Below are 13,470 nucleotides of genomic sequence, written 5' to 3'. Positions count from 1 at the left end.
TTGTTCACAAGTGTCGGAGCAGCTCTGAATTCGACAAGCCGCAAAAATATGTTGAAATCAAGCCTAGCAAAAGATATTATATAATATATATTTGTTTAAATATATATAATTGTTTAAATCAAAACTCAAAATAGATTTGATTTAGATTAGAGGCTGAACTGGAATGAAAACAGCCAGGAACACTGGCCCTCCAGTAGTTAGATTACACTGCCCTGGTATAAGGTATTACTTCACTTCTTTTGCTGTAAAGCGGGGAAAGTGTATTGTGCTTTGGAGCATCGGATAGTCTCTAGAATTTGCACAATAAGCTGTGTTTCAGAGCTCTTGCGATTCTGTGAAGGTTCCACAATGTATCCCCAATTGGAAAAGCAGATTATGGCTCAAGTTTGAAAAATCATGCAACTAACATACCTTAAACAAGCTGCATTTGAACTGTAAGGGGGAGATATTGAAGACCGATTTTATCATGTTTTTGTGACTCTTATCTCCAGAACAAAAAACTAGGTTCCCACCACAGCCTGCATCATTTTTTGATGCAGCAACCAGAACAGCCCCTTTTCTGTCTGGTGTCTTCTGGCCCGTTGGTGAAAATGTGTTGAGGGATGTAGTCTCAGGGCCCTCGAGCATGGGAGATATACTGTACGAACACAGGCAGTGATGGCACAGGCTTTGTCACATTCTGAGCACACATGGATGTACCTGTGAGCTGCTCTCCTCCACACCAAATACTTCCCATTCCATCCACACGTGTTCTCAGAACAGCAGGCTTTTTCTTTAAAAGCTGGCTTCTGTAAATTAAAATTAAAAGTGACACCCGTCCCACCTTTAAGGGCTTGAATGGCTTCTGATTATGTGTTTCAGTCAAGTGTGAAGGCATTTGCTATTCCCACACCCTCCCCTGCACAGTGGTACTGGGAGATCATATTCATCATATCCGTGAACTCTGATAATAGCAGCTCTGCTTCCTGCATTTCAGAAATCTGATGTGATTTTAATAACCCCTTTCCCCTCATCTCTAGCCATCTTGCATCATTTTTCATTCATTGAACTGATGCGTTTATCCAAAACAACTTACAGTCGTACATCTGCACATTCTACTAGTGCGACACAAGGAAAATCTCTAATATCTCTGTATGGTAGGAGCATCCCATCTACAACATGGGCTCCTAACCCTCCACCACTCCATGCCGTGTAGGGATTTCACCCACCTTAGCACATAGCTTAAAGAGTTCAGGACGCAACCTGGCACAAGACTCTCATGCTATCTCAAAGCAGGAAAGACACCATGTGTTACTGCCAGGATAAATCTGTTATAGTAAAAATCACAAAACAATCACACAGCACAGAAACCACTTTGTTTTAAGTTGCTAGCAAACGTCTTATGGCTTTTGATTTAATTTTTAAACTGTGGCAGGACATGTCACTCTTATCTGCACACACCATCGACTATGTAAAGCCAATGAACTATTCTGTGGGTGGCATTGTACTTGGTTCTCAATCTAAATTATAGAACTCAGGGGTGACATTTCTTCTAGGCTTGATGTCTGAGGCACATTTGCAAAATATTCTGAAAACATCATTCTTCCTTCTAAGAAAGCTTGCCAGACTATGTCCTATGTGGTTTCTGAGTGTATCCATTCTGAAAAGAAAGGTTTTGAGCCTAGATGTGAATGCGCTCAGGGCAGGTGACACTGATATCCTTGGGGATAGAGTTCCAGAACTCTTGGGCACAGCGGGAGTAGGCCCTGTCACTCAGAGTGCAGGCAGACTACGGGGACATACGGAAGACCAGACAGACAAAGAATGAAGGTCACAAGGTAGTGAGCGAGGAAGATAAGTCAGACAGGTACTGAGGTACCAAGCCTTACAGAGCCTTACAGGAGAGCATGAGTATTTTGAAGTTGACACAAAACCTGTTAGGAAGCCAGTGCAAGGACTCCAGGATAAGAGTAATGCGATCACTTGCATGCAACCTGGTCAGGATTCTGGCTGCTGAATTCTGAACATATTGGAGTTTGTCCAGTGTGGAGTTAGATACCCTAGCGAGCAGGGCATTTGGAGTACTGCATTCTGGTAAAGATAAACGTTTTGACAAGCTTTTCTGTTAGTCAGAGACCCCTCAGTGCTTCCTCCTGCCTCAATGACCTTTGAGCACAGAGACTACAGCAATATGCGTTTCATCCTGAATGTGTGGCAGGAGTGTACACCATAAGATGAGCTCCCAAAACTCTTTAAAAATAAATACGCTAGCTTTAATAAACATTGCAAATGTTATTTTTTTAGCTATCCCTTTTTGTAAAAAAAGAGAATACATCTTGTCTCATTCATAGCTTTTCAAAATGACTGAATTTGGAAACGATGCTTACAGTCAATCGTGTGCACAAAGAATACTGCTTAAATCAGAGCTAGTCCCAGTGAATCACAATTCAGTAGCTCTTAAATTGGTCTAATTTAGCTAATAGATCAATTAGGTAGTTAAGAAGGTGGAATGAAATCCTACAGCGACAGCAGGTCCCTGGGGCTTGAATTATGAGCCTCTGCCTTCAGCTGGGTTCACACTGAACATGAAGTAGAGGTTAAACTCACGTGGTTTGGCACTTACCTACCACAGATGGAGGGCATTTCCATAAGTATCCGAGAAACCTGTAGCCCCCCTCTTGGGACAGGGAGACTTTTTGAACAGAGAAATAATAAAAATATTTTTTGTAACCGTATTTTACTCAAAAGAATTTAATAAGCAGCGAGTATTCAAACTGATAGCATTTATGGGGGTTTGGGATGGGCATATTCTGCAGAGAGAAAACAGACCAGAGGTAGTTTTAACCCAAATACAGCTCAGCACTGTCCTTCACTTAATCCTTGTGCCTCAATACACACTCATCCTACCCACACTCCCCACCGGTCCTAGAATCATTCCAAGGAAGAAATGCAAATGCTTCCTGTAATAAGTGAATCACTGTTAATCGTAAACTGTGTTTTTCTATTTGATACACCCACATGTCTGCATATGACAGTACTGTACTCAGAACTTCCTTGTTACTAAGAATACGCGGCAGGAATGCACAGCGATTACACGACCTGAATGGAGAGCACAGGAAGCATGACCTAACTGAACTTCATGTCATCTTTGTGCAGCTGGTGTGAACAACCAACACAGTAAAAAAAAAAAACACTTTCATATTCCGCCAAAGGAATTGCCCAATGACCGTAAACAACAAAAAAAAAACAACAGCTTTTTATTTATCCCTTTCAAATTAGCAGATGACATCTCACTAGGTGGTGGAATATCCCCCTCATTAAAATATAAACCCATGGTCTGGTTTAATATCTGTGGAGACACAAATACCTGGCCTGCACTTGCTATTTTAGACACGTGTATAAAAAGTGTGCACCTGCTATTACTATTTCTAGATTAATACTCAAATGTGCACACCTGAACTTTATGCAAGACCTCATTTTGCCGATTTAGAAATGCTGATCATGTTAATCAAATGCAATGAAATTACATGTTGCCAAAGCAACAGTAATCAGCAGACAAAAAAAAAAAAAAAACACTCCTCAGAGGGTCACTGACAAGAGCGTACATGCTCGATCACAGCCCTCTGAGTTACCTCTCTTCCAGTCCAGACGAATTATTCTGATGCTGGCAGGCGCAGGAGTTCTGGGATTAGGGTCATTATTTCAGGGAATCAGGTCTGCGGTGTTTCTTGCAGTAGAGAAAATAATAACATCACTGCCTCTATTTCTTAGTGGTTCAACAGCCTGTCTTCTCCAAGAAGCCAGTTCTGCCAGGTTCCTTCAAGGCTCGGCAGAGGCTGGCACCAAGCTTGCAATTTAACCGGCTGCGTCCCAAATCAAGCGCTGTGCTCCGCCAAAAACGGCCCTTCATTTCACGGAGTTACAACATTGAGTTGCTTTCATGTTTTTCAAGAGGTTTGCCTAGGATACATTTAAAAAATGAAAACAAACCTTGCTTGTTTGACAAGTCTGACAGTTTTTAAAACTGGTTCCCAGGCTGAGTAAGGCACTAGAAAGAGAGACTGTGTGGATATGCGACACTGTGGCAATTGAGCAGGCAGGTTTGCAGTGAATTGTCTGGGGACGTGGAAAAATAAAGCTTGGCCCAACAGTCTGTGGCCCAATCCCCCAAAATCATACAAATGAAAACAGTTCTCAAATTATTTGACCATAAAACACATTTTTCCTCAAATTTCAAGTTCACTATGGCTTTAGTTGGGGTTTAATAGGCCTTGAGGCTGGCTGAGAGTCGGTTCAGAGATAAACGTTACAGCTGGCAGGATGCTCCATTGAGGTCATTAAGCATAAGTCTTCAAAAAGGGGGCGGGGGGCATTTTTCACAATAACGAAACTTGTCAAGAACTTAACCAACACTGGGGGGGGGGGAAATATTCTCACTTTTCATTCGTCCTCCAGAGGTGCAGAAACATGATATTTGACAATATAATAAAGTCAAAACCGGAAAAGTACCCGTTGTCGACACGTGCTCATGAGGAAAGTTTGCAAATTGCAGGGGGGGGGGGGGGAACTACTGACACTCAAGAAATAGTAAAAACCAGACGTGCTAGGGAGGGAGGGAAAGTCCCCCAAGAGATGAAACTCGGCTCCACTCGCTGGCTAGGTTGTCAGTGGCCCCACAAGGCAGTGCTGAGAAGCCAAGAAAGAGAACAAAAAACGTGATCTGTGTTTGCTCATCAACAACGAGCGTGACACAAATCCCAAGAATGCTGAGGCACAAGACCTGGGTCTTCCCAAGATTACATTAAATTCTTTGCTTTTCATATCAGGGTGAAATGCTAAATAATGGGGGGGGGTGTTTAAAAACGCCAACCACCAACCACGAAACATCTTTGCGTATAACCATTTGTTTTTATTAAAAAGTTACAAGCAATTAGTTACAGCATAATTTACAGAATAAAGAAACATCCTATAGTGTGAAAATGTACACGATTCAAAACCCATCAAAGTCGTGTCGATGTCCCAGACAAACCACAGCCTCCGAGTCGCCGCCACTGTGGAGGAACGCGGTCCAGACCTGGGCTCTGCGCACTTCCCCATCGGCACGCGGCTGAACGAAAGCACAGAGCACCACGGACCCTCTCGGGAAACAACCGAACCGACCCCGGCCCCTTCCCAGCCAACGCAATCCATCCGCGAATCCCTATAGCAATACAGACATTCTCTTCCTATGGAGAAAGAATAAAGATAGATTGAGAAAGATGCACATGCAAATGGAAGGTTAGTCCTTGGTTTTGCCACTTGAGTTTCATTTCCATGTCTCTTGCGATGGGAGTAGCAGAGGCCCCGTCTCAAGGAGAACTCCACAGGACTCCAGAGACTTGATCAGCGCACTGCTGCCGTAAACCTGATTGCGGTTTCATTTGCCTTGTTTGCAGGGCTCTCAGACATGTTCGGAGGGCAACATGGGCACGTGCAGAGAGGGCAGCCACGTTTCCTCATTTATGGCGCCCAGACTTTTCCCCTCCCCATTTCTTTAGTTTTCCATAGCACCTGAGTGACGTCTGGAAGACTGCACGCAAGACCATACGAAAGGTTATTAATGAGGGGAGGCCGTTTGGGCTCATTTGGCAGTAAATAGACCCAGGGATCTCACCCAGCCATTATATCAAAGAAACCAGGGTACTGGGCATTAACAAACTCAAACTCACGCAAGTGAAAGTCCCAGGTATGTCACCTATATATCCATAGGCAACACTGAGGCTCCAGCGAGATGGAGCACAACCCAACTGGATCCATATTAGCTGGCACCACCAGTACCAAGACCATTCACTTCAGGCAGGCACTACATACTTCTCCCTTTCTAGAATGGGCCCCCATTAGACCCTATAATTTGATTCAAATAACTATCAAATCTCTTCGGCCACAGTGCAGAGCATCGCTTGGACTCTACTCAAATGACAAGTAATACAAAATTATGTTCAGTTCTTTCCTAAAAGATTCATACATCAACCAAAATGGTCAAATCCCCACAATTATGACTGCATCCTTGATTAGGAAAGGAAAATGCTTATTAGAAACAAGGAAAACAACCTTGATTCCTTGTAATACGTGACAGACTTTTCAGATCTGCATTTAGAGTACTGATCATATTAACACTGGAGCTGAAGCACTGTAAAATCACTTTGCAGGGCGATACTAGCATGGTCCAATGAACGCTGATCGGAATATTTAGCCTCTTTGGGAACAGTGAGAATGAAGGGTCAGGTGGGAGGTTTGGAGACCTTCCCCATTTATAAAGGCTGAAATAATACCGACATGATTCTTGCTAACAAAAACATTGGACTTCCGAAAACACCCGCTACTTTAGGGAATTTGAGGATAACCAGTACTAAACTTAATACCTACACATTCTTTGCTGTTGAGTCAGAGAAAGCCAACAAGAGAAAATATATCAAAAACAAAAACACTGAAAAATACAGGCAAATGTCCAAGCCGGTACTAAAAGACAAGGTGTTCAAACTTGTTAATATCTCTCTTTAAGGAAATTCTCCTGAAACTCCAAGCTCTCTCTCCCAAACGCGAGCATGGAGTGTCGGTTTCTCAGCAAACCGTGCCAACAACGAACCTAATAAAAAGCTAATCACGTGAAACGAAATTTAGTTTCCGACACGATGCACAGCCTGCTTCAAAATGTAATTCTTTAACCATAAGATATTTTTTAGGAAGTAAGAATAAAGACAGCTTAAAAACACACATTGGAAATAGCTATTACTCCATTTCTCGTGAAACTGCGGGATTTTGGCTCCACCAGTCCGCGATGTGTTAGTGTCAGTGCTCGCTCTCGATTTTGGGGGGCAGGGAGGTGGAACGGCACGAACAGCGAGACTCAAAAAGCGCTGATGTTTAGCTCTTAAAAAAATTGGGGTTGACACATGTAGCTGTAGTCTGGAAGAAAGAAATGTCCCCAAATAAAACCTGTCCTAACAGCACTTATCAGTATTACAGCAAGAGCAGGTGCAGCAAGAGCCACAGCTATTAAAATGGAGTAAGAGCTTTCGGCCTTCTGTCTTTCGACCAATACAGCGACTGCCTTGGTGGGAAGGCCTTGCTTCACATGGGCGAGGCTGCCTCGGAAGTGAACTCCATATCCAGGGTGAGAGATTCTGGGGAAAAAAGAGGCAAAAAAATGAACGATGCCCTCTGTTGCCTTGTATATTCCATTGCTCAATTTTTAACGCTTGACCTTCTGCCTATCTTTTCTCAAAACCGCCCTGGTCAAATCTGGCCCTGCCCCCCTCCACTTACTGGTTATTGTGCAGCTGCAGTCCCATTTCCTTAATGGACACAGGCTTTGCACATGATTTCTACTGTACTGTACCTATTGCTCTGCTTACACTGGATGGAAGCGCAAGCCCAACAGAACAGTACCGACATTAATAATGCCACTGTCCAAGATAACTGATCTCCTTGAGAACCACACAGATTTGACCACTGAGGATGTAGAGACGCTTGCAGACTAAACTGGCTGGTGAGGAGTTCATGCAGCTGCTACCTTTTGTGCTCCGTAGGATGAATCCAGCATTTCAGGTTTTAGAAGTAATCCTTGATAAAGGGGCGTAGTCGATATTTACAAATTTGGGACTGGATTATTTTAAAATGAAAGGTGCCGTGTAATCTAAACACTTCGTAACACACCGTGAATTTTGGGACTGCACTCTGCTCTGCCAGTCAGCCCTGAGTAATTATATGATCGATCAATACTCCCTAAGCAAAGTACATGGTACCTCAATGATCTCTTAATAAAGTCCCTAAGCATTTGTAGTGGAGTTCCCAGGACTGATCAAACAGTCCTCCTGTATTTGGGTAGGTGGTTCCTCAATGGCGAAGGCCAGTCAAGCCAGATCTCTATCCCATCCGCTAATGGCAGGCTGATCCCAGACTTACCCAGAGGCCCTCCTCCTGGATTAGGTTCCTGCACTTCGTTGTGCATCAGCGAGTCCAGGGTGCGAGGGGACATGGGGAACAGATCGCTCGTGTTGCCCGAATTGGTGCTGCACAGATAGAGAAAACCATGAGGTAACTCTGAGCCTCTTTAAAAACGTAATATAGAAAAACAGCAATCCAGACCTGCATGAACTGTAGGAATTCTGATAGCGTTTGCTGAAAAGTAACAAACGATCAGTTGGGAATGATTTACACTCAGATTGCCTTGTTTTTTTAGAATCAGGCTATTCCAATGAAGCTAAAAAATGCCATATTAATTAAGAAGAGTTTTGCACATCTTCTCAAAGTGTGGATTCACCAACAAAGTCTCACAGCTGCTTTCTGTGTTAATTGTGTCAATCCTTCTGAGAAAGCAGTGATCTTAATCTTGTCATGCAGTTCTGACAGCAGTCATACAGGTTCAACCCACAAGCCCAATTACCAGACCAACGTTAGTATGTTTCATGGACAGAAGCAATGAAGTGGACTCAGTTTTCCTGTTTTAAGAAGTATTTCCCTGTCTTTTAGTGCCAGAACTAAAGTGCTTATTAATGAAACTCAGCATGGCACAAGTCTTTCACGGATGATTACAGAAAGAACAGGCATTCTACAAATGCAATCTGGATCTCCATCATAAAATCTGCCCATGCAAACAATGTAGCAATTAACAGGAATCTGCATCCTAATAAAAAAAAAGTTATGATTAAAAATACGTTATGACTGAAAACGTTTAAAAAGCCGAAGGTTGAAAAAAAAAATTCACCAGAATGTTGTGGCAAACAGAACTACAGAAGCGCATTGCTGCTACCAAGGGAAAAAAATATTGTCCCCTTATCTCATAATTACGAGATAGCCATGATTACTTCAGCGTACAACCTGTACAACCTGTTACGTTGTGCACTGAATGAGTCTAGAAGCTACTGTGAACTTGGCCGGCACAGAATTTGTACGGATTTACATTCGACTGGGGTTTAGTCAAAACGAAATCTCGTAATTTTCAGCAAATATGAACAGAATCATTATAAGCATGAGGACCACTTTTGTGGGATTTAGAGATCAAAGCGATGATGGTTCCGTTATGAACAGTTATACATGCAATCAGTCCCACTGCCTGAACTGTAAGTCTGCATGTATCTTGCTTTCTTCAGGTGAGGAAGCAGTGAAGAAGGGTCATTTTCATAAAACACTGTCAGTTTAATTCTCCTAGTTTTCCCTATATGAGCTTACCAAGTGTAAAGGTGATATTTAATACTTGGTTCTATGCAAACGGAACCACATGTTTAAATATCTGCTTCTGACTCTTTCAGACACTGACACAACCATCAGGTAATTTAAGGGTTAAAGAAGCCCAGTGTGTTAGTATTTGAATGAAGACTCTATATGCATCAGTGAGCTTAAACTTCTATATAAAACTTTGAACAATGAAAAAGGTGCAGTCAATCAATAATTAAGATGCTGTTTAAGAACTGGGAGCCCCTGACATCCTCAAAAATCACATATGAGAAGGAAAAACTTGGAAACCCTCCAGTCTGGCACTGCTCAAAGCAGCATGTGCCCTGACATGTATTTTTAAAAAAATTTGAAATCTTATTTTCCAAGCAAATATTTGTGTAGCACTTTGCACTGATGTGTTGAAGGATCTTGGTCAACAGGAACCCAACTGGATTACTTCAAAAACCCATGATACACAAATCTATGGACCAGTTATGTCATCTGTATAAAGACAGGGGGGACTGCGGAGCTAAAAACTGGGTTGTTTTAGTATTCTATGATTCTAGGAAAAAAATCCATGAGAACTAGTCAACTGTGACCAGGATTTCTCAAACATTGATAGCAAGTCTGCTGTGGAGCAGGGTGGGCGTTATAAGGACAGGTCCCCTTCATCTTTTCAGGCAAAACGGGTGATCTGTCATTTGCTGCAAAGCCGTATGCTTGCGGTGGTGCCATTGGGAGACCCCGGTGGGCGGTAACTGTCTCGTAAGGCTCTGTGCAGCATGCAGCAGATCAGAAGATACATGGGCATACTGGAGAATCACGTCTACAGATCCTCACTAGGAGCCATTTAAAACTTCCCACTGCTGGGGAAACAGTTTTAGGTCCAAATTTACCACAGCATTACAATCCCATTGCACTTCTTTCATTAAAACACCTGGAAACCAGCAGGACCAGGTGTATCGCACTCAGTTCCTGGGGGGGCTTCTGTTTAAGGCCCTATGTAACTGGTTTTCAGATACACAGTGGGTCTAATTAACTGGGTCACCACTGTGACATTTCTAACCTGGCTCCATAAGATTGTATAAGTAACCTTTAAGTTTAGTAAAGTGTATTTTTTGAGTGATCAACTGTCCTTAAGAAACATCCTATATGTTACAAAAGCTAAATACTTGAACTACTTAACTGAAATCAGGTGGGAACAAAAAACAGAAGAGGAATGAAGTCTGACAGCCCGGAGCAAGAACATATTCTGCCCTGCAGCAAAAAGCTTTTGATCGTTTTCCTTATTTGGCAGAAATGCCATTTTTTCCAGCACCCCCACTGGGACGAACTGTTATCCGTCTTGTGCTGGTTTGACAGCGACAGGAAGCAATAACGCATGCATTCACCAAAGTGCGCCTCAACTGCGGTTGCACCACAAGCGCCGTCAGGGCTGGACCGCAATCCTGGTCCATGCTGGGTAACAACACAGCCCACATTCAAACCAGCAGTCTTTTAACTATCAGATGGACACCTTGTTGGATAAGCCACTCAGGAGTCTCCCAACCCCCACCCCATCTCCAATCTTTTTAATAACCAAATGCAAGAGGAAGACTGAGCCCAGCTTCTGCCAATTTCATTTTGCTCTACAGAGACCAGACACAATGCCACGGTACTGACAGGGGTGGGGGGGACAGAAAACTTCAGGTGCCCACAACTCGCCCCCCACTCCCACAAGACCAGCACCGCCACACACCATGCCCCGGGCCCCCCACTGCCCCCCCGCCCTCCCCAGATCTCCACCCTACCCCGAATATCCGTTGGCCAGCAGCTCGCTGTCCGGCATGTCCATGAACACAGATGGGGACCTGTGGAAACAGGTCATTTCTCACTAGGCACTTGTCTTATCTCTCTCTCGCCGCCGGGGAAACGCCTCTCTCTCCTATGCCAGGGGTTTGGCAATCCTTGGCTGCTCCTTTCCATCCCAGAGGAGGATGTCAGGACCACTGCTGCAGGGATTCCCAATTCCGGCCCTAGAGGACCTCACGCCTGCTCGTTTTCATCCCAGCTGGGCTTAAGCAATTGATTGGAGCCTTAATTGTCCCAACTGGAATATTTTCAAGTTTTTATTGTTGCAATTCTTTCAGAAGATGGGGATTTTATTCTACTTAAGAACCGCAACAGTTAAAAGGCCACATCTCCAAGACCTAAAAATCAAACAGGTCAAATAAATCCTGTTATTACTATTTTAATTAATTGTTCAATTGGACAACCAAGTGCTTGGCTAGAATAAAAGCCAGCAGGTGTGTGGGCCTCCAACACCAGAATTGAAAAACCTTTGCTCCATACAGTTTAGTACTTCATTAACTAAATTACTTCTGCTGCTGCAGATCACCTAAACCAGGACTTCTCATCCTGCAGCCCTTTCCAGTTCACTCCAACACACAATTTTGCTGCAACCAGCTCCTGGTTTCTATACAGGATCAGTACAGAAGATAAGAAGCTGGATTATATCAAAGTGTTGCTAAATAACAGACTGGAAGGGTGGTCAATTAGGTAGCCTGGGATCACTTGGAAAAAAAATGTATTCCTCTCACATGCTAACATTTCCTCTCATTTCACTAACTGCACCCCTCAGCATAACAGCGTGACGAACTGGCTGGGGTGCTGGGAGGTGTCCTTCAATGTCACGGTTGAGCGAAAGGGTTAAGCCATAAGAAGGCTGCACCCTGAAAAGATGTCATATGGAATGTAAATGGTTATAGAGGCTATACTTACGGGGTCACGCAGATGAACTTTGTCTTCAGATAAGGGACTGTGCCTAATGGGGGAAAGAGAAAAAGGTTGAAATTGTCACGTCTCTGCATACAGGGTACAAGCATCTCTCTGCAGAAAAAGGCCCGTCAATCATTTTTCCTTATTCTGCTATAAGTCAGAAGCCCGGCTTGACTGTTATGAGAAAGAAGAAAAGCCGACAAAATAAAACAGGGTGTCACTTACAAGCAGCACTGACCCTGTTCCCCCCGGTACCCCGAGGACAGCAGCTTGTAAGGTCTGCCATGGTACATAACCAAGCAGGACCATCAACGACTACCTGGGTCTGTGAAATCCGGTTGCTCGGTGTTCTCTGTGCGGCAGTACTTCCCAAACGCTTCCTCCTTTGGGATCTCTGGAAACAGGTACACGAGTGGAGAGACCAGGATGTTGGTGGCGTCCATGATCTTGTAGCCCATGATGATCTCGGCGAAGGACATGCTGTTCAGCTGCTGCTTGGTGTAGGGCTCCACGGACTGGATCTGCGTCTTCCCTGAAACACAGAAGCCTTTGGTCAGACCGGGAATTCTCCGCCGTCTTCCAAAGCACTGCCAGGAAGAGCCTGGAAGAGATCCAGCGATTCAAAGCCTTCAGGCCCATGTGCTGGTTCATTACCCGACAAACTCCAGGCCAGGCGCCAGCTGGTGAGTGGGTATGCATTACAGGAAGACAGTCTGCAAGCTTCACCCAAGAAAACAAGCTCCCTGAAGCCTGCAGCTGGCACAGGGGAGCCTGATAACTTGCTTTTATCCAACTGCACTCTTTAAGGCTCTGCTTTATATATATTTTTTTGCATATTAACTGACCCTTTTTTTTCCTTCATTGGGTGATCCCTGTAGAAGGTCATGAGATAAACGCTATCAAATGAAATAATGCAGTGATCTCTTAAGTTGAAAACACCAAACTCTGAGCATTTGCGCCACTCATGTGCTTTTACAGCTGTGCCTTGAGCCCCACAACCTGAACCCAAATTCGCGTGCCGAGGTTTCAGGTCTATGACCGCGGCCGCTTACCGCTGATGTCTTTCTCCACCCAGGTGAAGGTGATGCCTCCCTCCTTGCTGCTCTCGCTGAAGCGCAGAAGGAAGGTGCCAGGGGGCTTGGTGCTCAAAATGGCTCTCTCGCGCTCCTTGCTGATGAAACCCATGATGTACCTATCAACGCAGATGGACACCGTCACAACCGTGCACCACGCCTTTTGCTTTGTGTTCTGGCATTGTAGCGAAAAGGGCAAGAAAATCTGCAGAGCGCCTGACTTTGGCATCATTTCAGATCTGTTCATCAAAGCACTACAAATAGAACAAGGTGTTCGCTTACAACACAGAAACAACATTTTATAAAAGGACAAGGTATAAATCTTCCTGGTTCAAGCTTGGGTCTTTACGTGTGACCAGGAACCCGTAAGCAGAGGTGCATAACTGGAAGACAGCCATCTAGTTTTTTATATATTTGATAGACATACAAACACAGGAACAGACTGTGCCTTATATAACATATTTAA

The 13,470-nt window shown here is 44.0% G+C and overlaps 1 protein-coding gene across 6 annotated transcripts in view; it reads right to left on the bottom strand.

Annotated features, from left to right (window-relative positions):
- Window positions 1-4,867: 4,867 nt before the first annotated feature.
- The window catches only part of stat3 (signal transducer and activator of transcription 3 (acute-phase response factor)), a 31,173-nt gene continuing 22,570 nt past the window's right edge, over window positions 4,868-13,470 (bottom strand). For 3 of the 6 annotated variants that reach the window (XM_088622990.1, XM_088622991.1, XM_088622996.1), the window contains 6 exons: window positions 12,984-13,123; window positions 12,248-12,463; window positions 11,935-11,977; window positions 10,965-11,024; window positions 7,924-8,030; window positions 4,868-7,142 (listed from right to left, as the gene is read on the bottom strand). In XM_088622990.1, the coding sequence (XP_088479116.1) occupies window positions 7,090-7,142; window positions 7,924-8,030; window positions 10,965-11,024; window positions 11,935-11,977; window positions 12,248-12,463; window positions 12,984-13,123 (619 nt within the window). In that variant the 3' untranslated portion in view covers window positions 4,868-7,089. The remainder of the gene's footprint in view (window positions 7,143-7,923; window positions 8,031-10,964; window positions 11,025-11,934; window positions 11,978-12,247; window positions 12,464-12,983; window positions 13,124-13,470) is intronic. The other 3 variants (XM_088622993.1, XM_088622994.1, XM_088622995.1) reach the window with 3 other exon arrangements.

Source organism: Lepisosteus platostomus, chromosome 28, assembly GCF_059453375.1.
Source record: "Lepisosteus platostomus isolate fLepPlt1 chromosome 28, fLepPlt1.hap1, whole genome shotgun sequence".
Lineage (NCBI taxonomy): Eukaryota > Metazoa > Chordata > Actinopteri > Semionotiformes > Lepisosteidae > Lepisosteus > Lepisosteus platostomus.
This window is presented reverse-complemented; position numbering and strand designations above follow the sequence as displayed.